This window comes from Muntiacus reevesi, chromosome 1, assembly GCF_963930625.1.
Source record: "Muntiacus reevesi chromosome 1, mMunRee1.1, whole genome shotgun sequence".
NCBI classification, from domain to species: domain Eukaryota; kingdom Metazoa; phylum Chordata; class Mammalia; order Artiodactyla; family Cervidae; genus Muntiacus; species Muntiacus reevesi.
Window position 1 is genome coordinate 222,384,373 of NC_089249.1, and position 24,141 is coordinate 222,408,513.

Below are 24,141 nucleotides of genomic sequence, written 5' to 3' on the forward strand. Positions count from 1 at the left end.
CTCTGGTCTTTCTAGCCTGTTCTATTCCTCCATGTCCTTTTGTGTTAGTATTACATTGTTTTGATGACTGTATTCTGTAGTAGTGTGTAAAGTTATGAGTGTGTTCTAACTTCTACTGTTCTTTTTTCTCAAGATTGTTTTGGCTATTCAGGATTGTGTTGCCATATAAATTTTAAAATTTTTTGTCCTGGATCTATGAAAAATGCAATTGGTTATTTGATAAGAGATTGGACTGAATCTGTAGGTTGCCCTGGGTAGTATGGACGTTTCAACTGTTGATTCTTCCAGTCCAAGAACATGCTATGTTTTTGCATATGTTTCTGTGTTCATTTTCTTTTATCAGGATCTCGTTGTTTTTGGCCTACAGGTCTTTGCTTCCTTAGGTAGGTTTATTCCTAGGTATTTTGTCTTTGGTGCAGTGATAAATGGGATTGTTTCCTTAATTTCTGATATTTCATTGTTACAGAAATGCAACAGCTTTCTGTATGTTAATTTTGTATCCCGCAACTTTACCAAATTCATTCATGAGCTCTAGTAGTTTTCTGGTAATGTATGTATAGTGCTTGTTATTGCAAATAGTGACAGTTTTACTTCATCTTTTCCAGTATGGATCCCTTTCATTTCTTCTTCTCTGATTGCTGTGGCTAGGACTTCCAAAACCTTGTTGAATAAGAGTGGGCAAGAGTGGGAATCCTTGTCTTAGTCCTGATCTTAGAGGAAATGCTCTCAGCTTCTCACCACTGAGTATGGTATGAGCTCTGGACTTGGTCATATATGGCCTTTATCATGTCAAGGAACATTGATAACTCCAGCTTCTGAAGTACATGTAGATCTGTTTCTGTTTTCTCTCTGGCTTTGTAATCTGTGCCTTGCTGTAGGACATTGTGATGATGCTGGAAGATTGTACTGCTGTTTTCCTCCAGAGGGTAGGTCACATGTTCCATTGGCAGGAGACGGTCATAGCAGCTCACTGTGACCCTGAATAGCCACACACCCTGGGAGTGGGGCACAGCTATCTCGGGGCCCCTTCTAATGAGCCCACCAGCTTCTTGCCCAGCCTTTACTCCTGGCAAGCCCACACCCTGTGGGTGCCCCAGGCTAACACCATCTGTTCTCCTGTCCTGAGGAGCCTCCTTGAACTGTAGTGGCCCCAGGACAGGCTGCTCTGGGGGCTACAGTGGGAGGCCTGGTCCCCCGCCCCATGGACCCCCTCACTTGGGGTCCGCCTGCAGTGTGGCAGGTCTCAGGAGGTGACGTAGAGCCCAAGGGCTGGAGCTTAGGGGCTCAGAGTCTGCAGCCAGCCTGGTCCTGGGTCCAGGTCATCCCCAAGAGTCCTCATTGGATAGGAGGGGCCAGGGTGGGTTGTGGAAGCAGGACAACCCCCTGGGCAGAGCCAGCAGGGCCACTCTGGGTTGCATCCCTGGGTCCAGGGAGCCGACAAGATTCCCGGTTCAGGGGGTGGGGGGGTGGGGGGCGCTCCCGACACTCTTGGCTGCTCCAGGAGGAGCCCAGGGCAAGCCCTGTGTGATCTGGATGTGCTGAAGGTGAGAAGTCTGGCTCCACCAGGACCCCACTGCACCGGAAGCAGCACATGTCTCAGGGCTTATACGTTTCTTTCCTTTATTTAAAAAAAAAAACATTTGGGGTGTGGTGTGCAGACACACCTTCCATGGCTTCGGGGAGGACACAGGCTCCAGATGGAAGCATGGGGTTGGGGTGGGGGCTGCACCCTCCAGCACCTTGGGCAGAATACTTGCTGGGGGCTGGGAGTGGGGCTACAGGGTGGGCAGGCGGGCCAGCAGGGACGTGGCCACCATGGCTGGCCCACAACATTGCCCCTCCCAGGCAGACCCGGTCTGCCGCCTGCGTCCACAGCTGCAGGGGTGGGGAGGGGCATCCAGGGAGGCTGGACACAGACGGTCCTTTACTGGGCCCAGGGGCAGGGCCTGGGCCTGGGCCTGGCAGGAAGCCGGCCTGCAGGACCTTGGGAGGGCTTGAGCCCTCATCCTCGGGCAGGTTGGGGGCCCTGAGCCTCCCCGGTGAACAGAGCAGAGGCACACAAGCCCCCCATGCCAACTAGGGCCCCACACGTGCTCTCCTACCAGAGAAACGGGAATTCAGGATGCATTGCCATGTGCAGCTGAAACAAACAGGAGGCAACACCCTACACCAACCCTGAGTGGGGCTGCAGGGGTGGTGGGTAGGCAGACCCTCTGCTCAGGGCGGGGTTAGGCCGGCCCTGCCCCCCAAGTCCTGAGGGATTGTCTCTGCCGCCCCGACCACCCCTCCATCACCTTGGAACAGGCAGCCAGCTCACCGCACGCAGAGAGGAGCCCTCCTGGCCCTGTGAGGGGCAGTGGCGTGGGCGGCAGGCACAGCAGTGGGGCCAGGCGGCCTGCCTGGGCTGGGGGCGCCGGGCCAGTGGCTTAGGTATAGAAGATGACTTCTGGAATCTGGCCATCCTCCACCGACGTGCCATTGTTGTTCCCGGCCGCATAGCAGAAGGTGAAGCAGGTCTTGGCCCCCGTCGTGGGTGACTCGTGGGTCACCTTGCGCAGGCCCTTGGTGCCATAGTGGGAGTCCGGGCCCTGTGGGGAGGACCCAGCGGGTCAGCAAGGGTGTGCTGCATGAGGTCACAGCTCAGGGCCCGCCCCGTGTCCTCCAAAGGACACAAGGTTGTGCCCTCCCAGCCTCACATCCTCAGAGGTGGGCAGTAACTGGGAGCCGAGGTCCTGGGTGGGACTCAGACACCCTGAGTCTGGGCTGGGGGTCAGGTTCAGGGCTGGAGTCCTGGGTAGGTTTCTGGGGTCAGGGGTGGGGTCAGACACACCTTGAGCGTGGCGCAGGCCGTGTAGTTGACATTGGGCAGCACTTCCACCGGCTCCTTGAACATGACTCTGAAGGTGCTGGCAGAGCCGTCACAGCTGAAGCCCGTGTCGTTCTGGCCCAGGACCGTGTTACTGTCCGTGTGGATGATCTAAGGGCCAGAGCCGGGCACAGCTCACCCCAGCGCCCCCAACCTGGTGCCCACCCACAGAATCCCACGGAGCCTGGACCCGAGGGCTGAGCTAACCCGAGAGGAGGCGGCCAATGGTGGGGGTAGAGAGGCATGGTCCTGGGTCCCCCCTTGGCTAGGGGAGAGGGGTGGGATGTGAAGAAGGGGAGAGAGGAGGAAGGGGTGATCTGGAGGTGCAGGGCCCAGAGGTGGGGGCAGGACCTGGATGTTCACTTGGTAATCTGTGGGCCCATGGATAGAGCCGTAGAGCCCGAAGCCGACCACGAAGATGCGTTTGTTGACCGAGAACCTGAGGGGATCGGAGGGAGGAGGTGCTGAGTGACCTCGACCAACCAGGCTCCGCCCCTCCCCACGGGGAGGCCCCAACTAGGCCCCGCCCCCGCGACTTGCCCCGCCCACCTGATGCGGTCGCTAGTGCCGCTGTAGCCCCAGCGGCTCTCCACCTGCTGGAAGCGGTTGATGCTGCATTCCTTCCCACGGAGGCAGCAGCGCGGCCGGTCGATGAAGTCCACGCGCGGCTTGGGGTTGACGGTGAAGTGCAGGAAGAGGCTGACCACCTCACGGTCCACCAGGATCCCCGACTGCGCGGGCCCTGTCGGCACAGGAGCAAGATGGGAAGGACGGGGCAAACCGTGAGTGCACAAAGACAGCAGAAGGCAAGGCATAAGACCCAGTCTCTCTTCTCTGGAAATTGTCGTGGGTTCAAGCAGCCGCCGGGCTGGGGGTGGGGGGGGGGGGCGGTTAGTGAGGGGGAAATGGCCCTTCCAAGAGCGTTTGGGGAACGGTCCCAGGTTGACATGGGGCCAATGTTCCAATTTGCTAGCTAACTGGGCAAAATCCCTTTCAGCTCCTCAGGTCTGCTGACCTCCTCAGGGACCACCTAGGGGAACACCACGGGTCCAAAGAGCTCATGCCCCCTGCCTGTCCGCCCCAGGCACCTACAGATGAGGGGGTGCTGGCCCCAAGACAGCCTGAAGCTGGAAAAGTGTGGATATGGGAGCCTAGATGCAGCAACCCAAGAGCTCAGAGGAGCTTCTGGTGGGGAAGACCAGGGTGCTGGGGTCTCTTGGGCCACAGTGGGTGGGAGGATTACACCCACCCCTGCCCACCACCTGTGGCAAGACAAGGTGTCTGCAACAGGCCTAGACGCACTGCCCTCCTTTACAGGAATCGCTCATTCACCAGCTTTGAGCTCGTTTCTGGGGCAGGTCAGCCATGGCCTGGCTCACAGACCCAGTAGCCCCATTTGCGCAGATTGCAGCAACAGGGGAGAGATGTCCGTGGAGCACATAAGATACAAAACTGAACACAGACAAGAATCACTCTTTAAATCTCTGCACAGAAAACAGAAAGAAAAACACCTCTGACCTCAGTCCTGACACACTCAGCTAGGGTAGTCTTTGGGGGACTTTTTCCCAACCTTCTACTTTCCTATATTTTCAAGGGGAGTAGAAGAGGCAGGAAAATTCTCCAAAATACAGTTGAGTGACAAAGAGCCAAAGCCCCACAGGTCCCGCCCATAGTAGAAGGACAAGGCCCAGGTCTGGCACACACCCCCAGGAGCTTGCATGTGGGGGGCGGGTGCTCCAGCCCAGGGACCCTCATGGGAGGAGGGGCGAGGGGGCCAAGGAAGGCTGGAGGGTGGTGCTTCCAGGAGACCTGAGACCCTGGGGGGCTTTGGCAGCCAGGTGGGCTGAGGGACCAGGAGGAGAGCTGTTTCAGTGTGACAAGCAGGGCTGGAGAAAGAGGGATCCTACAAGGCTCACATAGGTGTCTTAGGTTGGGACAGCTCAGGGCTCTCACCTGGAGGTCCCAGCTCCCCAGGGAACACTGGGCAATGTTTGTGACATCCGTGATCATCAACATAGGGGTGGGACTTCCCTAGCAGACCAGTGGTTAAGAACCCACCATGCAATGCAGGGGACTCTGGTTCAATCCCGGGTCAGGGAACTAAGTTACCACACGCCAAAGGGCAACCAAGTCTGAGCTCCACAACTAGAAAACCTATGTGCTGCAACTACTGACAGTCACATCACTGTGGTGCTGCCAGGGTCTCGTATGAGGAAGTGCTAAGTATCTGATGGATAAGTGAGCCCCAGAGTACCAGAGACAGCCTCTGAGGCTGTACCCAAGTTCTGCCGTGCCACCAGGGACTGCCAGATAAAACATGGGTCACCTGGTCAAGTCAAATTCAGATCATAGAGAGCTGACCCATAGAAGAAGTGTCTCCCTGCTGCTGCATGGCAGACACTCACACTGAAAAATGATCTGTTTGCTGTCGTGGTTAAATCTGGTGACCCTGAACCAGGGCGGGAACAGGAGCAGCATGGACCTGGGAGAGACAGGACGTGGTGCACCTGCTGTGGGCTAGAGCTCCACCCAGAACCTCCCAGGCCAGGCTGGCTCCAGGACCAAGGTTGGCATCAGCCACGAAAATGACCCAAAGGGGAGACCCAGCCTCCCAGGGGGAGGGTGCCAGGTTGGCAGCTACTGCCACACGGCCCAAAGGATGGCAGGGTCCCCACGGGGCGGGAGGCAGGGTCAGGGCCAACCCCGCCGGGGCCTGAGTCCCAGCCCGAGCCCTGCAGCAAGCCCCAGACACCTCTCAGCCCTTCACAGGCTCATGGAGGACCCGGACGCCACAGCCCATCCCCCACACGGGAGCCCCCGTTGGGGGCCTGCAACACTTAAGACAACACGCGTGTGGACACCTGAGATGTAGGACTCAGGATGGTTGGCCTCTGGGGGTCACTCCAACATCAGGTTCTCAAGCCCAGTCCAGGTTCTCACGTGGACAGGGCCAGCACCTGACCCACTGTGGCCCAGCTGAGGGTCACATGACTCACACTTGGGGTCACACTCTTCCTTGGTGCCCCTGTTACCTGCAGCAAACTCCTCAATGGTCATCAGTGGGAAGCGGATGAGGGCCAGTGCCTTGCCCAAAACCTTCCGCTTGTTCTCGGGCGTCACCTGCAGCTGCTGCCGCTGACATTCAGCCTCGGACCAACGGACGACAGCTGTGAACAGGCGCACCTCACGGATGCCCAACGTGTCCCGCTCCAGCACCGCCACCAGTGTGTCTGCGGGGAAGGGCTGTCAGTGGGCGCGGCCCCACCTCGGGGATGAGGTCTGATGGGCCCTGGGCGGCGACCAGTGTGCCTCACCTAGGTCGATGTCTGTGAAGCCCTCAGCTGTGATGGCATCAGCCGTGTTCTTGTCAATGTTCTCCAGACATAGGCTAGCAAGCTGTGGTTCATCAAAAAGTCTTGCCTGGAGAGTGGGAGGGCAGTAAGAGAAGAGCATGTCAACACCCAGCCACATGAACCCTGGCTCCACATGGGCATGGATTTCAAGTCCTGGTAGCCGAGCAGCAGCCCAGAGATCATCTTCTTCCAGGGTCCCAGAATCACAGTAACCACTGCCTGGGGGCGGGGGCCGTGGGAGGGCAGGCTTGAACCTCAGGAGTCAGGGTACTGAGAGGTTCAGGCTGGAGGTGGGCCCAGTCCTCCCCAGGTCAGGCAGGAGCCTTGGGGAGAGGGCCGAGGAGGACCCGCAGGACATGGCAGAACTGTGCCCCTGATATAAGAACTCACGCACAGGGTGGGGCCCAGGGACAGAGAAGATTCAGGTTCCTTTCTGCCCGGGAAGCTGTGGGGCAGCCCGAACCCACACCCCTATGCATTGTGCTCTGCCTGGGGCTGGGATAGGAGGCCAGGATGCCCCACGTGGCTGCAGCTCTCAGGAAATGGTTGGGAACAGTCCTCACATGACAGCCCAGGCTCTAGCACTCGAGAGCAACTCAGCAGATGTGCCGGGGCCCAGATACCACGACGGCGAGGGGTCACAGAACCACAACTACGCTTGGGTGCTGCCCCATCCCAGCCGGCCTCTCAGTGGTCCAGCCCCGCCACAGGCAGGGGGACCAGACAGCCTCAAACGTGCCCCTCTAAAAAACTTAGTAACGGAACACCTTTCTCCCCACATCTGAGCCCTGCACAAGGGCACCAAAACGTCCACAGGAGCACAAGAGTAACCAGGGAAACTCACCCGCGGGGTGCAGGGTACAGTGAGGGAGGAACTTATCTTTCCACAAGATTTAGCAGACACCTAAAACTCAGAAATGCGCCAACCCGATCTCTCCTGCCCCGGTGTCGTCCTCACCCACCTGTATTGCTGCCCAGACTCAGCACCTGTGCCCCAGCGGGTCCCACGCCTTCCCCTCCCCGACATCCTCGCCCCCTGCATCCCAGCCCCGCACCTGCGTCAGCAGCATGAACGCGTTGTCAGCCCGCAGGTTCTTTTTCAGGAACTCCACGCAATGGGCCTCGAGAGCAGGCACCGCATACTTCTTGGCGGTGTACAGCGTGGTCATGACCGTCTCGGGCCCAATCTGAACTTCGTCTGAGTAGAGAAACCTGGGGGTGGAGGGGGGTGTGAGGCCAGCCTCCCTGCCCTCACCCTCCAGACCGGCCCAAGGAACCATCCAAAGCAGCACCAGTTGCCCTCTGACCTGTGGACTCGACCCCTCAAAGACAGTTACCAGGGAAAAGAAACAGCTGAAGTACCCACACGTTACCCACGGAACGTGTCCACACAGCAGGCTCCTCTGTGGGCAGCATGGGATGTGCCCAGCACCATGACCCTCTGAACCACCCTCGGGCCCAGCCACAGCCAGCTCAAGCTCAACCACTGATGGGACCAGAAGTGCCAGCTGGTGGCCGTGGTGACCACCTGCCCTCAGGCCAACTCTTTGTGTGGCTCAGAAGTGGGGTCGATTACAAAACCACCGGGAGACAGTGAGAAAGCAGCCCTTGGCCGTCTGGTGGGAGCACCTCAGGGCGGCCCTGGGCGTGCAGGAGAAATGATGCGTGTTCACAGCAGCACAATACACAGGAAACCACCCGAGTGTCCGTCCACAGGCACACAGCGGGAGCAGAAGAGAGCAAGGGGGAAGCCCAGCCCAACCGGGAACAGCCCGAAGAGCAAGTTCCTGGAAGGTGCCCCCCTCCTGGCACTCAGCAGCCCCAGAACACACTGGAAGCCTACACAGCAGCAGCAGGATCTGGCGGGGTCAGGGACAGAGTGACCATCAGTGTCAGCAGTGCCGAGGGGGACCTCGTAATGGAACAGACCAGGACATGTGGGAGAAGATGGGTAAGCCCCTCACATACCAATGGAGGTAGTGTCCACCCTCTCAGGGGAACAGCTATGGCCGTCAAAACCCAGAGATGGAAAGAGAAACAGAAAAAATATATAGAGAGAGACAGACACAGAGATGGAGATGAGACAGAACAGCCTTTCACCCCATGTCTCACCAAGTTTAGACTAAAGGGAGGGTTTGGCTAACTGCAATCTGTCACTTTTTTTGTCTTTTTTTTTAAATAGACATTATTTTAATTTTTAAAAATTATGGTAATATGTACATACCATTTTAACCATCAGTAGCATTAGGTACATTCATATCATTGTGCCTTCATCCCCACTATCCATCTCCAGAACTTTCTCAACTTTCCAAACAAATTCTGACCCTACGAAACACTGACTCCCTGTCCCCTCCACCAGGCCCCGGCCCCACCATCCACTTCCTGTCTCTGGATCTGACTCCTCTGGGACCTCCTGTTAGTGGAATCAGACGGTATTTGTCCTTTTGCATCTGGCTTATTTCACTGAGCATCATGTCCTCAAGGTCCATCCATGTTGGAGCAAGTGTCAGAATCCTTTTGAAGGCTAAGTAATACTCCAGCATGTGGATGGATCACACCTTATTCATCCCTTATCGGTTCATGGACAGCTGGGGTGTTTCCACCTTCTGGCTGTTGTGAATCACACTGCTGTGAATGTGGGTGTGCAAATCTCTCTTCAAGTCCCTGCATTCCCTTCTTTTTGATCTGTACCCAGAGTAGGATTGCCTGAGCATATGGTGACTCTATGTTTAGATTCTGAAGATCCTCCAGACTGTTTCCACAGTGGCTGCCCCATTTCACATTCCCCCAGAAGTGCATCAAGGCCCCCAGTTCTTCATGTCCTTGAGACAACTTGTTTGTTTAATATTGATAATAGCCATCCTGGTGGGTGTGAAGTGACAGCTCACTGTGATTTTACCACCTGGTTTGTAAATAAGTTTTTCTTGGCACTCAGCCCTGCCTACAGTTTACAGATTCTTCCAGGCCGCTTCTGCAGGATCAGCAGGCAGCAATGGAAGCAGCACCCCCTGCCCTCTCTTGCAGGCAGCCTGTGGCCCCTGGTGTGAAAAGTTGCCTAAAGACAGAGAAGTGAGATTACTCCACCAAGTGTTGTTTGTGATCAGCCCGCAGAATTCAGCGTGGTTAGAGGGAGCTAACAGGAACTGATTTACATCCGAGGGTAACTGTGGATACCAGAGGGGAGGTGACACGGTTGGGGCCGGGGGCTGGGAGTACACAACACAGATGAGACTGGATATGAACAGGACAGGCCAGTCAAGGCCTTGTCCATGGTGCTCAGAGTGGGGACAGGTTCACTCCATTTTCTTCCACTTTTTCTTTTCTCTTTCTCTCCCTCCCTCTCTCTTTCTGTGAATCAATGCCATTTTTATAATCAGAAGGGAAAAGAACTTCCCTGGCCATCCAGTGGTTAGGATTCTGCATTTCCACTGCTGAGGACCCAGGTTTGACCCCTGGTCAGGGAACTACTAAGGTCCCCCACGTCCCGAGGCCAACAACAACAAAAAGGGCCAAAAAGTAAACTTCGTGTTTGAAAAGCTGTTTGACTGTGTAGGATAACCTTCAAGCTACACATCTGGTCCACGGAGCTTGCCGGCCTGGTGGTGCTGCCTCCACAGCTTCCTGCAGTCTGTGTGTAGCACCCCCACCCCGAATCACTAGATTTGTTTTAAAGTCCTTGAGAAAAAAAAAATGAAACTTGCAAAGAAAAAATATAGGTCGAATTAAAAATTCTTACGTTAGGCTATTTCTTTAAAAACTCTGAGTACAAGGAATGAAAACTGGGAGATTCACCAACATGTGGGTGAACCTGAAACCACAATGCTCGGTGAGAGAAGCAGACACAGGACACACAGGGTGTGATTCCACTGATGGGAAACGTCCAGAACAGGCTGATCCACAGACACACAGAGTGGGTTCCTGGTGGTCAGGGACTGGGAAGGGTGCGGTTCTGGGGATGGACTGTTCTGGAATTAAGAGGTGGTGGCTGCACGCTCTGTGGAAAAACTAAATGCCACTAATAGTACACTGTACACTTTCAAGGGTGAGTTGAACAATATGTGAAATACATTTTGACACAAAAAATGCAAAATATGAAAATGGGGGGGGATGTCCAGAGCACACTCCTCACTGAATTGAGTTCTAGAAATCTCGAGGGGGTCACTTCTGGGGCTCCGGAGGCAATGTCCCCAGGGCTTTATTAACCACCAGGTGTGTCTGTCCCACCCCCGGGTGGGAAGGACCTGGAAGGTCTTACTTGAGTAGCGCCAGGAAGGCAGCCGGCTCCACATCGGGCAGCTCGATCTCGGTGGACGTAGTGGCCATTCCCCCATTGAACATGGCATCGAAGACAGCGCTGCCCACAGCCAGCACGAACCTAGAGAATCAGAGAAGACCTGGTTACCCTCTGTGAGGCCCACCAGTCCCCAACTGCCTGAGTCTGGGGTCTCTTGGGGCCCTGGGATGTGGATGGCGAGCATCCCCGCAGTAGTAACACCCTGCCCAGAGCATCCTGCCCTAGATCTTTGCCGAAGGAAGTCCCTGAGGACTGAGAAGATAGCTCCTGTGGATCAACAGTGACAGAGGGCACAGACGCAAAATCATCTCCCTGGGGCTGCATGGACGACAGCTTTCTGCCAGTTCCACACGCCACAGGCAGCTCAGGCACCTCCCAACTCATTCACTCCCCCATCATTCATTCACTCACTCATCGTTCATTCACTCACTCGTTCACTCACTGATTCATTCAACCACTCGTTCCCTCATTCGCTCAACCACTTCACTCCCTCCAATTCGCTCATTCATTTATTCACTTGTTCAACCATTGCTCAACCACTCATTTACTCCCTCCCTCATTCATTCACTTACTCACTCCACTGCTCTACACACATCCCCCAGGGTCAGGCTGCCAAGGAAGGCCTGGAAGGAACATTAGAACCGTGCTGAGTCTGTGGGGAAGGGTGTCAAGGCCAAGGGAGCATTAGGATGTGAGTGGCTTTGGGGTCCTCCGGGTTCCACCAGTTGTGTACTCAGGGTCCCCAGGCCTGCCCCATGACAGCCTCCAGCAAAGAGGCCAGCCCCCTGCAAAGCCCTATTCTCTGGGTCTGCAAGCCACCATGCCTGTATCATACTTGCTCCCTGGGTCCTACCATGACCCATGCAGGGATCCAAGCACCCACCCCCATGCAAAACCTCTGGACTCAGCAGTGACAGCCCACTCCCCAACCTCTCTCTGCCCAGTGACCCTCCCCACAGCTCCCAGCAAACCCCACCCAGGCATCCCTCACTCCCTGAAAAGAGAAGCCCGTCCACCCCCGCTCCTACCCACTCCTCCATCGTGGATGTGTGCTCCCAGCTCTGCCAGGCTCTGGTCTGACCCCCAGTCCTGCCCAGGGCTTAACAGCACCCCAAGGGCCAGGCCAGAGATGGGGGCCAGGTGAGAGGCTGAATATAGTGAATGAAAGGAGTGTCCCCAAAGTCACATCCCCTTGGAACGTCAGGATGGGACCTCGTCTGGAAATAGGGTCTTTGCGGATGTCACTTGCTAAGCCCAGGTTACCCTCATCCAGGCTGGACCCTGACACAATGGCTTATAAGAAGACACCAAGGAGAGGCCACATGATGAGGGAGGCAGAGACTGAGAAGAAGCATCCACAAGCCCAGGACGCCTGGGGCCCCAGAAGCTGGAGGAGCCTCTGGAGGGAGCACAGCCCTGCCAGATTCCAAGAGAAGATAACTGATGTAGTTTGCGCCACCATCTGGCCACCCCAGGATGCTCATGCCCTGTTCAGCTGCCAACCCTGTCATGTCCTTGGAGCCCCGCTCATTCACCGTGACATCGGGGTCCCCAGCCCCACACACAATCTATATATGCAATGCTTTCCTGTTCCTCCTTTCTTCTAGATTCAACAGAGCATCTTGATCTCCTATGGGGAAAACCTTCCCTGACGATTCATTGGCAGGACATAAGAGGCAGCCCAACCGGGCTGTGTGCCTGTGTAGGACCCAGGATGGTGGGCTATACTTGTCCTCAGTGTTCCCGGTGGACAAGGTGACAAACTTCAGGCCTGGCAGAGCAACTGGGTCCAGGGGAGTCTGATCATCTCCCTCTGCAGCCCTGCCCACCAGGCCCCTCACTGGCCTCCTGCCAGGAGTCTCCTATCCCCACTTCTCCATCCACCCTCAAAACCATGATGATGAACATGGCAAATCAAAACCACCATGAGGGGACTTCCCTGGCAGTCCAGTGGTTAAGGATCCACCCTCCAATGCAGAGGACGCAGGTTTGATCCATCCCACATGGAGAAGCTCTATACAGTCAGCAAAAACAAGGCCAGGAGCTGACTGTGGCTCAGATCCTGAACTCCTTACTGGAAAATTCAGACTTAAATTGAAGAAAGTAGGGAAAACCATAGACCATTCAGGTATAACCTAAATCAAATCCCTTACGATTATACAGTGGAAGTGACAAACAGATTCAAGGGATTAGATCTGATAGAGTGTCTAAAGAACTATGGACAGAGGTTCATGACACTGTACAGGAGGTGGTGATCAAAACCATCCCCAAGAAGAAGAAATACAAAAAGGCAAAATGTTTACCTGAGGAGGCCCTACAAATAGCTGAGAAAAGAAGAGAAGTGAAAGGCAAAGGAGAAAAGGAAAGATATATCCATCTGAATGCAGAGTTCCAAGAATAGCAAGGAGACAAGAAAGCCTTCCTCAGTCAGTGATCAGTGCAAAGAAATAGAGGAAAACAACAGAATGGGAAAGACCAGAGATCTCCTCAAGAAAATCAGAGATACCAAGGGAACATTTCATGCAAAGACGGGCACAAAAAAGGACAGAAACAGTATGGAACTCACAGAAGCAGGAGATATTAAGACGAGGTGGCAAGAATACACATAAGAACTATACAAAAAAAAAATCTTAGTGATCCAGATAACCACGATGGTGTGATCACTCACCTAAAGCCAGACATCCTGGAGTGTGAAGTCAAGTGGGCCTTAGGAAGCATCACTACGAACAAAGCTAGTGGAGGTGATGGAATTCCAGCTGAACTATTTCAAATCCTAAAAGAGGATGCTGTGAAAGTGTTGCACTCAATAGACCAGCAACTTTGGAAACCTCAGCGGTGGCCACAGGACTGGAAAAGGTCAGTTTTCATTCCAATCTCAAAGAAAGGCAATGCCAGAGAATGTTTAAACTACCACACAACTGCACTCATCTCACACGCTAGCAAATTAATGCTCAAAATTCTCCAAGCGAGGCTTCAACACTATGTGAGTCAAGAACTTCCAGGCGTTCAAGCTGGTTTTAGAAAAGGCAGAGGAACCAGGGATCAAATTGCCAACATCTTTTGGATCATAGAAAAAGCAAGAGAACTACAGAAACATCTGCTTCATTGACTACACTAAAGCCTTTGACTGTGTGGATCACAACAAATTGTGGAAAATTCTTAAAGAGATGGGACTAGCAGACCACCATACCTGTCTCCTGAGAAATCTGTATGCAGGTCAAGAAGCAACACTTAGAACCGGACATGGAACAACCGACTGGTTCCAAATTGAAAGGAGTATGTCAAGGTTGTATATTGTCACCTTGCTTATTTAACTTATATGCAGAGTACATCATGTAAAATGCCAGGCTAGATGAAGCACAAACTGCAATTAAGATTGCCAGAAGAAATAACAATAACCTCTGATATGCAGATGACACCACCGTTATGGCACAAAGTGAAGAGAAACTAAAAAAAGCCCCTTGATGAAGGTGAAAGAACACAGTGAAAAAGCTGGCTTTAAAACTCAACAGTCAAAAAACGAAGATCACAGCATCTATTCCCATCACTTTATGGCAAATAGACGGGGAAACAATATAAAGAGTGACATTTTATTTTTGGGGGCTCCAAAATCACTGCAGATGACGGTGACTACAGCCATGAAATTAAAAGATGCTTGCTCCTTGGAAGAAAATCTATGACAAACCTAGACATCATATTAAAAAGCAGAGACATTAGTTTGCTGACAAAGGTCCATCTAGTCAAAGCTATGGTTTTTTTCCAGCCGTCATGTATGAATGTGAGAGTTACACCATTAAGAAAGCTGAGCGCTTAAGAATTAAGCTGAATGCTTCTGAACTGTGGTGGTGAAGACTCTTGAGAGTCCCTTGGACAGCAAGATCAAACCAGTCAATCCTAAAGGAAATCTGTTCTGAATATTCATTGGAAGGACTGATGCTGAAGCTGAAGCTCCAATACTTTGGCCACCTGATGTGAAGAAAGGACTCATTTGAAAAGATCCTGATTCTGGGAAAGGTTGAAGGCAGAAGGAGAAGGGGACGACAAAGGATGAGATGGTTGGATATCATCAGTGACTCGATACACATGAGTTTGAGCAAGCTCTAGGAGGTGGTGATGGACAAGGAAGCCTGATGTGTACAGTTCACGGGGTTGCAAAGAGTTGGACACGACTGAGCAACTAAGGGCAACTAAGTCCAAGTGCCATAACTAGTAAGCCCATGCACCATAACTAGAATTCCATGCAACACAAGGAAAAATCCCACATGAGGCAACGAAGATCCTGAGTGCTGCAACTAAGATCTGATGCAGCCAAATAAATTAAAAAACAAACAAACAAACAAAAAAAAAAAAACCACCACGAGCCACTCCAGTATTCTTGCCTGGGAAATTCCATGGACAGAGGAGCCTGGTGCATTACAGTCCACAGAGTCACAAAGAGTCAGACACGAGCATGCACGCACTTACAGTGGAAGAGTCAAAAGCCTCTGAAAGATCAAAACTAATGAGAAAGTAAGATGGAAATGCAGCATGAAAGCAAAAGCATCAATTAAACAAAAAGCCCACCATGAGACATGACCTTACCCCTTGGACCACCAGCTAAAATAAAAAACCTAGACAATGACGAGAGCTGCTGAGGATGTGGAGAAATCAGAGTCCTCATGCAGGGTGACAGGGGGGGGGGCATGAGGTGTGTAGCTTTGGTGGACAGGCCAGTGGTTCACCAGGGGGCGAAACACGAAGTTCCTGTCTGACCCAGCAGTGCCACTCCCAGGTTATGTGCCTGAGAGAAGTGAACACACGTGTCCGCATGAAACCTGCGCATGTGTATTCAGCGTGTCATGATCCACGGACTCCTGAAGACGGAAGCGACCCAATGTCCATCAACAGATGACAGACGAGCAATGAGCACATCATCCATACTAAGTGGTCCGTCCACACAAGGAGTGTTAGTTACCTTAAGAAGGAGATTTGGACTCATGTTACAACACGAACAGACTCTAAGAACGTGATTCTCAGTGAGAGAAGCCAGACAGAGAAGAACACAGAGTTTGGTTCTACTCACAGGTCCCTAAAGGAGTCAGATCCACAGAGACAGGGAGAAGATGGTGGGGCCAGGGGCTGGGGAAGGCGGTGGGGAGTCAGTGCTTCACGGGGCAGAGTTCTGGCTGTACACTTGAAAATGGCTAAAAGGGTGAATTTATGGTATGTGTATTTTACAACTTAAAAATTAAAAAGAAAGAAAGAATGACATACTACCCTGAAGGGACAGGGAAGAAAGACCAGCTAAACAGCTTTGGGAAACAGGTTAAAGGCCAAAAGAACTATATACAAATACTGTGCTTCATGCAAAGGAAGTATTTTTCACAGGAGAGGGAAAGCAGCTCTGTAGCTACACATATTGTGCCACTAAGCAGACATGTGCAGCATGAGAGCCAGGTTCTCAGAACTGGAGAAGAGAGTTATACAGGTGAGGGGAAGGGAGGCTGGGGTGAACTCTCCAAGGCTGAGCCAGAGTCAGAGGGACTCAAGTGGATCTCGTGGCTTTTAGGTGGGTGAATGGATGGATGGACGGACAGACTAGGTGGATGGATGGAGACAGAGACACAGAAATAGAGGTTGTGTGTGTTGGTATATTTCCTTGCTCTATCTGCTAAGAAGGTCTCTAAACAACAATACCCCAGCAGCAGTGAGCACACCCAGCACCTGTATCTTGGTTTCTAAATACCATTTTCCACTAAAAGGAGAAACGGCTGATTCCTGGGCTGAGGGAGGGGAAGGATGAAATGAGCTTGGGGTATCCTGTGGGGCCAAAAAATAAAAGACATTTTCCCAATATGACAGGCCAATGTTAAATGGAATTGAGCCAACCATAAGGACTTCCAATGGTCAAATCTGGGACAGTAATGCTCCTAGTGGACAATGACCCACAGGATAAACAACTGTGAGTCAACGATGAAATAAATATATAATGGAGGAGGTGTGTGAGCAAGGGAGAAGGGACAGCTTTTCCCTTCAGAATCCCAGTTAATAAATGGGGAAGGAGTTATGGAAACAGGAAATCACCACATGGCAGATGCCAGAGTAAACAACTCTTTCCAGCTAGAACCACCATCCAGAGATACTCCATCAGCTGGCAGAGGAGGGGAAAGGGGATGTCTGTACAGAGCACCCCTCAGGAGGGAAGGGTGATGACGAGGGGACAGCAGGGACATCCCAGTGGAGAAACCTGCCCCATGGCCAAGGCTCACGTCACCAGAGATGGGATAGGCGGACATCACAGGCTCGGAAGTTTTACATTAAACACACAAAGGGGGTGAAAGGAGAAAGATGAGGAAAGACATATCCTGCAGACAGAAAGCACCAGTGAGCTGGAGTGGTTGCCCCGATACCAGACAAGACAGATGTGAAGACAGGGAATGTTACTGGAAAATGGACGTTTCCTACAAACAGAGGGTCAGGACACAGGAATACGTAACAGTGCAAACAAACACACAACTGAGTCCCAAATCACACAGAGAGAAACTAAGCATAAAGAGGCAGGAGAGACAATCCAACAGTTTCCACTGGAGGTTTCAACATCTCACTCTTCACAACTGACAAACAGCCACACTGAACACCACCACCAACGTACCTTTAGGAAACCCTCCCCAGTGATCCAGGGGTTAAGAATCCACCTTCCAGTGTAGGGGACTCAGCCTGGATCCCTGGTCAGGGAACTAGGATCCCACAGGCCATGGGAAAACTGAGCCCACATGTTACAACTACAGAGCCTGCACAACTAGAGATTCCGCATGCTGCAAACAAGACCTGACACAGTCAAATAAATAAAGATTTCTTAAACTCCCCAAACAAAACTCTCAGCCCGGTGATGGCAGAATGGATACTCAAGGAATATTCTCCAGGACAGACCAGGTACAAAGTCAAACAAATATACTTACAGGCACTGAAAGAAGTCAAAGCTTGTTCTCCAAACAGAGGAATTAAACTATACACCAATAACAGAAAGACCTCTGAGAAATCCCCCAAATATTTGGAAATGAAACAACACTTCTAAGTAACCCATGGGTCAGGGAAGGAACACGAGGGGAATCAGAAAAGATCTTGACTGGAACAAAAATGCACACAGCACATCAGAGTGTAAGGAATGCAGCTAAAACACTGCTTGGGGTAAACATTAAGTATGCATTAAATAAAGATCTAAAACCAGCAACCTAAGCTTCTGGGAATGCCCCGGCGGTCCAGTGGTTAGGACTTGGCACTTTCACTGCCAGGGTCCAGGTTCTTTCCCTGGTCAGGGAACGAAGATCTCACAAGCCACACATACAGTGACCAAAAATTAATAAAAAATAAAATCAGCAAGGTAATCTTCCATCTCAACAATCTAGAAAAGAAAGAGCAAATCAAGCCCAAAGAACAAAGAAGATAGTAAAAGTGGGAGCAGGAATTAATGAAGCTGGGAATAGGAAAATAGAGATAAATCAATGAAACCAAAAGGTCACTCTTTGGGGGGAAAAAAAATTTAAACCACAGCTAGAACTTTAGCTAGACTGATCAAGAAAAAAAGACACAAGTTACCAAAATCAGGATTGAAAAGGGAATATCACTAGTACCCTATCAACCCTATAGGTGGTAAAAGAACTTTGAAACAACTTTATGTCAACAAACAAAGACAACTTAGAGGAAATGGATGACTTCCTGTAAAGACAAACTACCAACACTCACTGAAGACAGAAAAATCTAAACAAACAAATAACAAGTGAACTAGTCACTAAAAATCTTCTGGGACTTCCTTGGTAGTACAGCGGATAAGAATCTGCCTGTCAGTGTAGGAGACACAGGTTCAATCTCTGATCTAGAAAGATCCCACATGCCGTGGAGCAACTAAAGACCACGAGCTGCAACTACTGAGCCCACGTGTCTAGAGCCTGTGCTCTGCAACGAGAAGCCACTGTAACGAGAGGCCCACACACGGCAACAAAGAACAGTCCCTGCTCACCACAACTGGAGAAAGCCCTCATGCAGCAACGAAGACCCAACACAACCAATTGAAAAAAAAATCTTCCCACAGGGAATTCCCTGGTGGTCCGGTGGTTAAGACTCTGAGCTTCCACTGTTAGGGGGCACAGGTTCGATCACTGGCTAGGGAACTAAGATCCCACAAGTGCAGCCAAAAGAGAAAAAAGAAAAAAAATCTCCCCACAAGGAAAAGCCCATTCCCAGAAGAAATTAACACCAACCTTCTGCATATTCTTCTAGAAAGGAGAGGAGGAGGGAACATTTCCCAATTCACCTATGAGGCCAAAAACATTACTGAGTCCTCGGGCAACATGGCGGGTGGGGAATGGGGAAGCCACTTTGGAAACCAGTTTGGCGGTTTCTTAAAATGTCACATGTAAATGTTACCTTGCATTTCCAACATTTCCTCAGGTATTTACCCAAGAGAAAAGAAACAGTACTTCCATATGCAGACTTCTGCACAAATGTTGACTGTTCATGGCAGTATTATTCCTTATAATGAAAAGCTAGAAATAACCCATTTAACCTGTATGCCCGTATAACCCATATGACTGGTGAATGGACAATGTGTGGTCCATCCATGCAATGGGATTCAGCAGTAAGATGAATTACTCTGGTAATAAAAAGAGATGAGCTGTCGATACAAGGATGTGGATGGATCTCACAAACAGGACACTGAATGAAAGATGCCAGATCAAAGCCTACACATTCTGTCATTCTAATTATGTGAGATTTCTACAAACGGCAAAACGAGAGCCTGTGTTCCACAACAAGAGAAGCCACTGCAACTAGAGAGTAGCCCCCACTCGTTGCAACTAGAGAAAAGCCCACATAGCAACAAAGACTCAGGGCAGCCAAAAATAAATAGATTTAAAGAAAGAAAAAGAAAAAGATTCAGTTTGGGAATTCCCTGGCAGTCCAGTGGTTAGGACTCTACACTTTCACTGCTGAGGTCAAAGGTTCAATCACTGGTCAGGGAACTAAGATGCTTCGAGCCATGTCGTGTGACTAAGAAAACAAAAGATTTGGTTCCTCAGTTGTGAGGGCCACATTTCAAGTGCTCAGTAGCTATGCGTGACTAGTGGCTAGGACTTGAGAGGACAGATCTAGAACATTCCCATCGTCACAGAAAAGTCTACTGGACAGCACTGGACCATGGAATCAGTGGAACAGCTATTAACACCAAAGAGGATTCAGAAAGAAATCATTCCAGTGGATAAAAATAAATGTGCAAGACCTACAGCTTCCCAGCAAGAACCAGCTAAGAAATATGTAATGGAGAAATTATTCACAACAGAGAAAAAACAAAAACAAACAAACAAACAACAACAAAAAAAACACCTAGTAATAAATGTGCAAGACCTAAATGAAGGAACTATAAAACTGGGAATTCCTTGATGGTCCAGTAGTTAGGACTCCATACTCTCACTGTCAAAGGGGCCTGGGTTCAATCCCTAGAGGGGAAACTAAATCCCACAATCTGGCAGTGTGGCCAAAAAAAACAACAAAACAAAACATAAAACTACAAAACTTCCCTAACGAAACACAAAAGCACCCTGCATAAATGAAGAGACAATATGTGCCCATACTTTGTATTCTAAACTGTCAGCTCTCCCAACCTGGTACCTTTGCTAAGACAAACCCCTCCAGTCATTTCTTTAGCATTTGACAAACTGATTCTAAAGATTATAGGGAACCACTGAGCCAGGGGACTGGTCAAATACAGCCCTTGGACCCAATCCAGCCCACCAGTTGTTTTTGAAAATAAAGTTTTATTGGCACACAGCCATGCACATTCATTTCTGTCTTGTTGTGTTCACACTGCTATAGCAGAATTAAGCAGTTGGGACACAGACCATGTGGCCTACTGAGACTACTTACTGTCTGGCTCTTTACAAAAATTTGCTGGTACTGTGCTAGAAAGTAAATTCCACGGGGAGAGATGTCTTTTGTTAGCACCGTTTTAAGAGACTGTTGGATTGAGCGAGGGATGGACAGGAGGAAGGGATGGACAGATGGGTAATTGATCCTGGAACAGCTAAATGTGTGAGACGAACTGAAAAAGCCTTCACAAAAAGTCTTGAGCAAAACTGGGAAGAACAGCCACAGCAGTTGTCAAAATCCACCATAAAGCCACCAAAAAACACGCTATTTAGCTAAGCACACACAGAGACTGCTGTACTTTGGGGACATCTCTGTGCTGCTAAATCTCCAGTGATATGTGAATAAAGGTATTTTAGATATTAATGTGGGGCCATCAAATTGTACAGTGCTACCCTGAAGATGCTCAGTACCTCCTCAGAGGGAGCCCTGTGAGTACAGACACTGGACCGATGGATTTCCTGAGCACCTAGTGTGCCAGCATTTTCCTGGGCTTGGCAGGAGGGAGAGCAGCAAGACGCTGCTCACGGCAAGCCAGGGACAGCCATCACAGAAGTTAGAAGGAAAAAGAGCTATGAAAAAGTAGTACAGTGGAGAGCGGGTGGGGGTGGAAGGCAGAGACTCTGAATGAGGCCTGAGCTTGTCCTGGCCAGAGCTGGCTCCTCTGCCACTACATATGCCAAAGGAAAGCCTCCTGCGTCCCATGCCCCAGGTCACCCTTCACCCAGAGTCCACGCCATTCTGAGCCCCAGCCCGAGATCACAAGCCTGGATCCTGGCAAATGATGGGTGCAGACCCAACAGCCTTTCTGGAAGTTAGCACGAGCCCTGCCCTCAGTCTGCTTTGTGGAGCAAGCTCAGGTCCAGTTCAGCAGCAGTCACCAGCTCTGCACTAACGCCCTTCCCGCCCCAGGCCCTGTTTCTGGATCCCATGTGGCATTTATTTGTGTCCTTGGGCTCCTCCCAGGATCGTCCTGGGGAGCCTACGGTGTCTTGGTCCCGAGGCATGCCCCACTGGGTTTATCTGGTTATTCTCTCCAGGTGGACTGGTTTCCTGGGACTCCTCTAACAAATTCCTGCAAATTGGGTGACTTGAGAGAATCTCATGTTCTGGAGGCTGCAGGTACAAGATCAGGGCCATGGACCCTGCAAGGCTCTGGCCTTCTCAGCTCCTGAGGGCCCCAGGCAGACTGTGGCTTGTGGCCATGTCCCTCCAGTCTCTGCCCGGTCCCTCTTCTCCGTGTTTCTCACATGGACGCTTGTTGGATTTAGTGCTGTTCAGATTATCCAGGATGATCTCTTCTTGAAACTCTTAATCACATCTGCCAAGACCCTTTTCCCAATAAGGAATAAGGTCCCATTCATGGGTTCTGGGCACTGGGACTTGGACACAACTTGAGGGCCACCATCAACCCACGACACTGGGACTCAGGGCTGGGGGTGGAGCACACCGGGGGGAGGAGTCTTTCCTGCTGGGGGTGCAGACACCTCCAGGACCATCAACTTGACCACTTGGCTAAAGAGGCATCTGCCGGGTTTCCCCAAGATGGGGTTCCAATCTGCTCCTTACAAGCCAGTCCCTTAATGCAGCCCATCTGGGAGGGAGGCGGGGGTGAGGTCCAGCCTGGAGCTGGGCGCGTGCTGTGAGGAATTCTCCCCACTCCTGTCTGGGCTCCAGCAGCAATGCTCTGGAGTGTTTCCCGGAGCACTGGGTTACATCCCCACCAGCCTGTGAGGCCAGCCTGTATGGAGGATGAGCCCGAGCACTGTGTTAAGGACCTGGTTAGTCCCAGGGTTGGTCACAGGGGCCACCCTCCCAGTGGCCCCAGGAAGGAAGTGTCTAATGGTTGGTCGCAGGTCATAGGGGTGGAGGGAAACTGAGCCCCAGGGTCACTCATGCTCCTGATCGTGGCAGGTAACATTTCACAATGCAAATGAAATAACAACCCAAAGGCTGAAAAGAAAAGGAACTAGAACTTTCCACCAAGAGGATCCACAGAGCAGGAATATGAAACAAGAAAGGCATGAGCGAGGCTGGGGGCTCCTGGGTCAGAAGGCAACCAGCCCCCTAGGGAGACTTCGCAGGGGAGGCGAGAAGGTTAGGGCAGGGACAAGCCCCAGGTCCTGGGGACCCCCTCACGGGCCTAGAACCTTCCTCGGACAGGAATCTAGTCCCAGTTGCACATAAATAACCAAGAAAGGGCCAGAGAGAGGAATCTCGAAGACACAGGCCAAGTAAAAGCCACACGTCACAATGGTGAAGACAACGCTCACAGCAGGTTGGGGACTCTCCAGCCCCCTCCCGCCACAGAACCCTCCCAGCATCCCCCAGCAAGCAGTGGGCACGGTGGTCTCTATCAGTCCCGCCCCACCCAGGAGTCTGGAGGCTGCACCCCTGAGACTGGCAGAGGTGTGGGCCTGCACCAAGGAAAACCCCATTCAAGAGGAGACCTGTGATGTATGGAGTCAGGGAACAGGGGTTATGAGGGTCTGGGGTTCACGAGGTGGGCTCTGGGGGGGTCCCAGCCACAGAAGGAGGGGGCACTCGGGGGAGGAGGTCGCTGGGGCCCGATGGAGGAGGCGGAAGGAGATGGGGTCTCTGGACGTCCTCCGGCTGGCCAGGCTGGGGTCAGAGATGCAGCAAGTGAAAGAGGTCAGCGGACCTGGGAGATTTCGGCCATGGGTGCAGGGTCAGGAATCAGCCAGCCAGGAGACTCCGATGAGGGTGGAGGGGCAGGGGTCGCAGGAGCGGACCATGGCTAGTATCTGGAAGTCCAGGCTGGACGGAGGCCTGGCAGGATCACAGGGCCTTAAGGGTGCTGGGGCCCGGGGGCGGTGGGGGAGGGCAGGTCCCCAGGACAGCAAGGGTTCCAGGAATGGCGGGTGCTGGGTCCCCGGGGCTGGCGGTTTTCCTGGGGGAAGGCGGGGAGCGGGATCCCAGGAATGACTGAATCCTGGGGAGGGGGTGGGGGTAGGGGTCCGGTCCCGGGGATGACCGGGTCCCGGGAAGCGGCGGCGTCTTGGGGGATGACGGAGTCCCGGGGGGAGGGCCTCGGTGCTAAACCCGCTCCCGGGTCGGGCGGCGGTCGCGGACGGCGGCCCACCTGTGCGCCGGGATGCGCTGCGCGCCGAGGCCCTTGCCCACCAGGAAGTGCACGTCGCAGAGCACCTCGTTGTTGAAGAGAAAGGCGAAGCGCTCCTTCACCGTGGGCTTGGTGGCCTGCCAGTTGTAGACGGGCTCGCGGAGCAGCGCCGCCGCCCCCGGCTCCTCGGCCGCCCGCTCCCCGCCCGCCGCGGCCTGCGCGCCCGGCCCCGACACCGACACCGGCGGGGGCGGCCCGGGGACAGCGGGGGCCGGGGCGGCGGCGGCGGCCGCCGCGTTGCCGGGGGCCGGGGCGGCGTTGGCGCTGGGCCCGGGGCCGCCCCCCGCGCCCGGGCCGACCCCCGGCGGGCACGACGCGCGCCCGCCGCTCCCACCCGCCGCCATCTTGTCGGTGCGGCGCCCGGCGGGGCGGGCCGGGCGGGGGAGGAGCGGGAGGAGAGGGGAGGAGCGAGGAGATGGGGGACGAAGGGGAGAGGAGCGGAGAGGAGGGGAGAGGGGGGGAGAGGGCGGGGAGAGGAGGGGAGAGGGAGAGGGAGGGGGCGGGGCGGGGGCAAGCAGGGGCTGATGGCGACTTCGTACCTCAGACCCTGGGTCTAGACCCCAGAGCCCCACCCTCAGACATGGGACCC

The 24,141-nt window shown here is 52.7% G+C and overlaps 1 protein-coding gene across 1 annotated transcript; it reads right to left on the bottom strand.

Moving 5' to 3' along the window:
- Window positions 1-1,603: 1,603 nt before the first annotated feature.
- BTBD2 (BTB domain containing 2) lies at window positions 1,604-23,905 on the bottom strand. The gene is made up of 9 exons (XM_065918537.1): window positions 23,514-23,905; window positions 10,475-10,594; window positions 7,275-7,431; window positions 6,181-6,286; window positions 5,899-6,096; window positions 3,416-3,608; window positions 3,218-3,305; window positions 2,831-2,977; window positions 1,604-2,588 (listed from the first exon to the last, which is right to left on the bottom strand). The coding sequence occupies exons 1-9, from the start codon at window positions 23,894-23,896 to the stop codon at window positions 2,427-2,429; spliced, it is 1,554 nt and encodes a 517-aa protein (XP_065774609.1). The 5' UTR covers window positions 23,897-23,905; the 3' UTR covers window positions 1,604-2,426.
- Window positions 23,906-24,141: the final 236 nt, after the last annotated feature.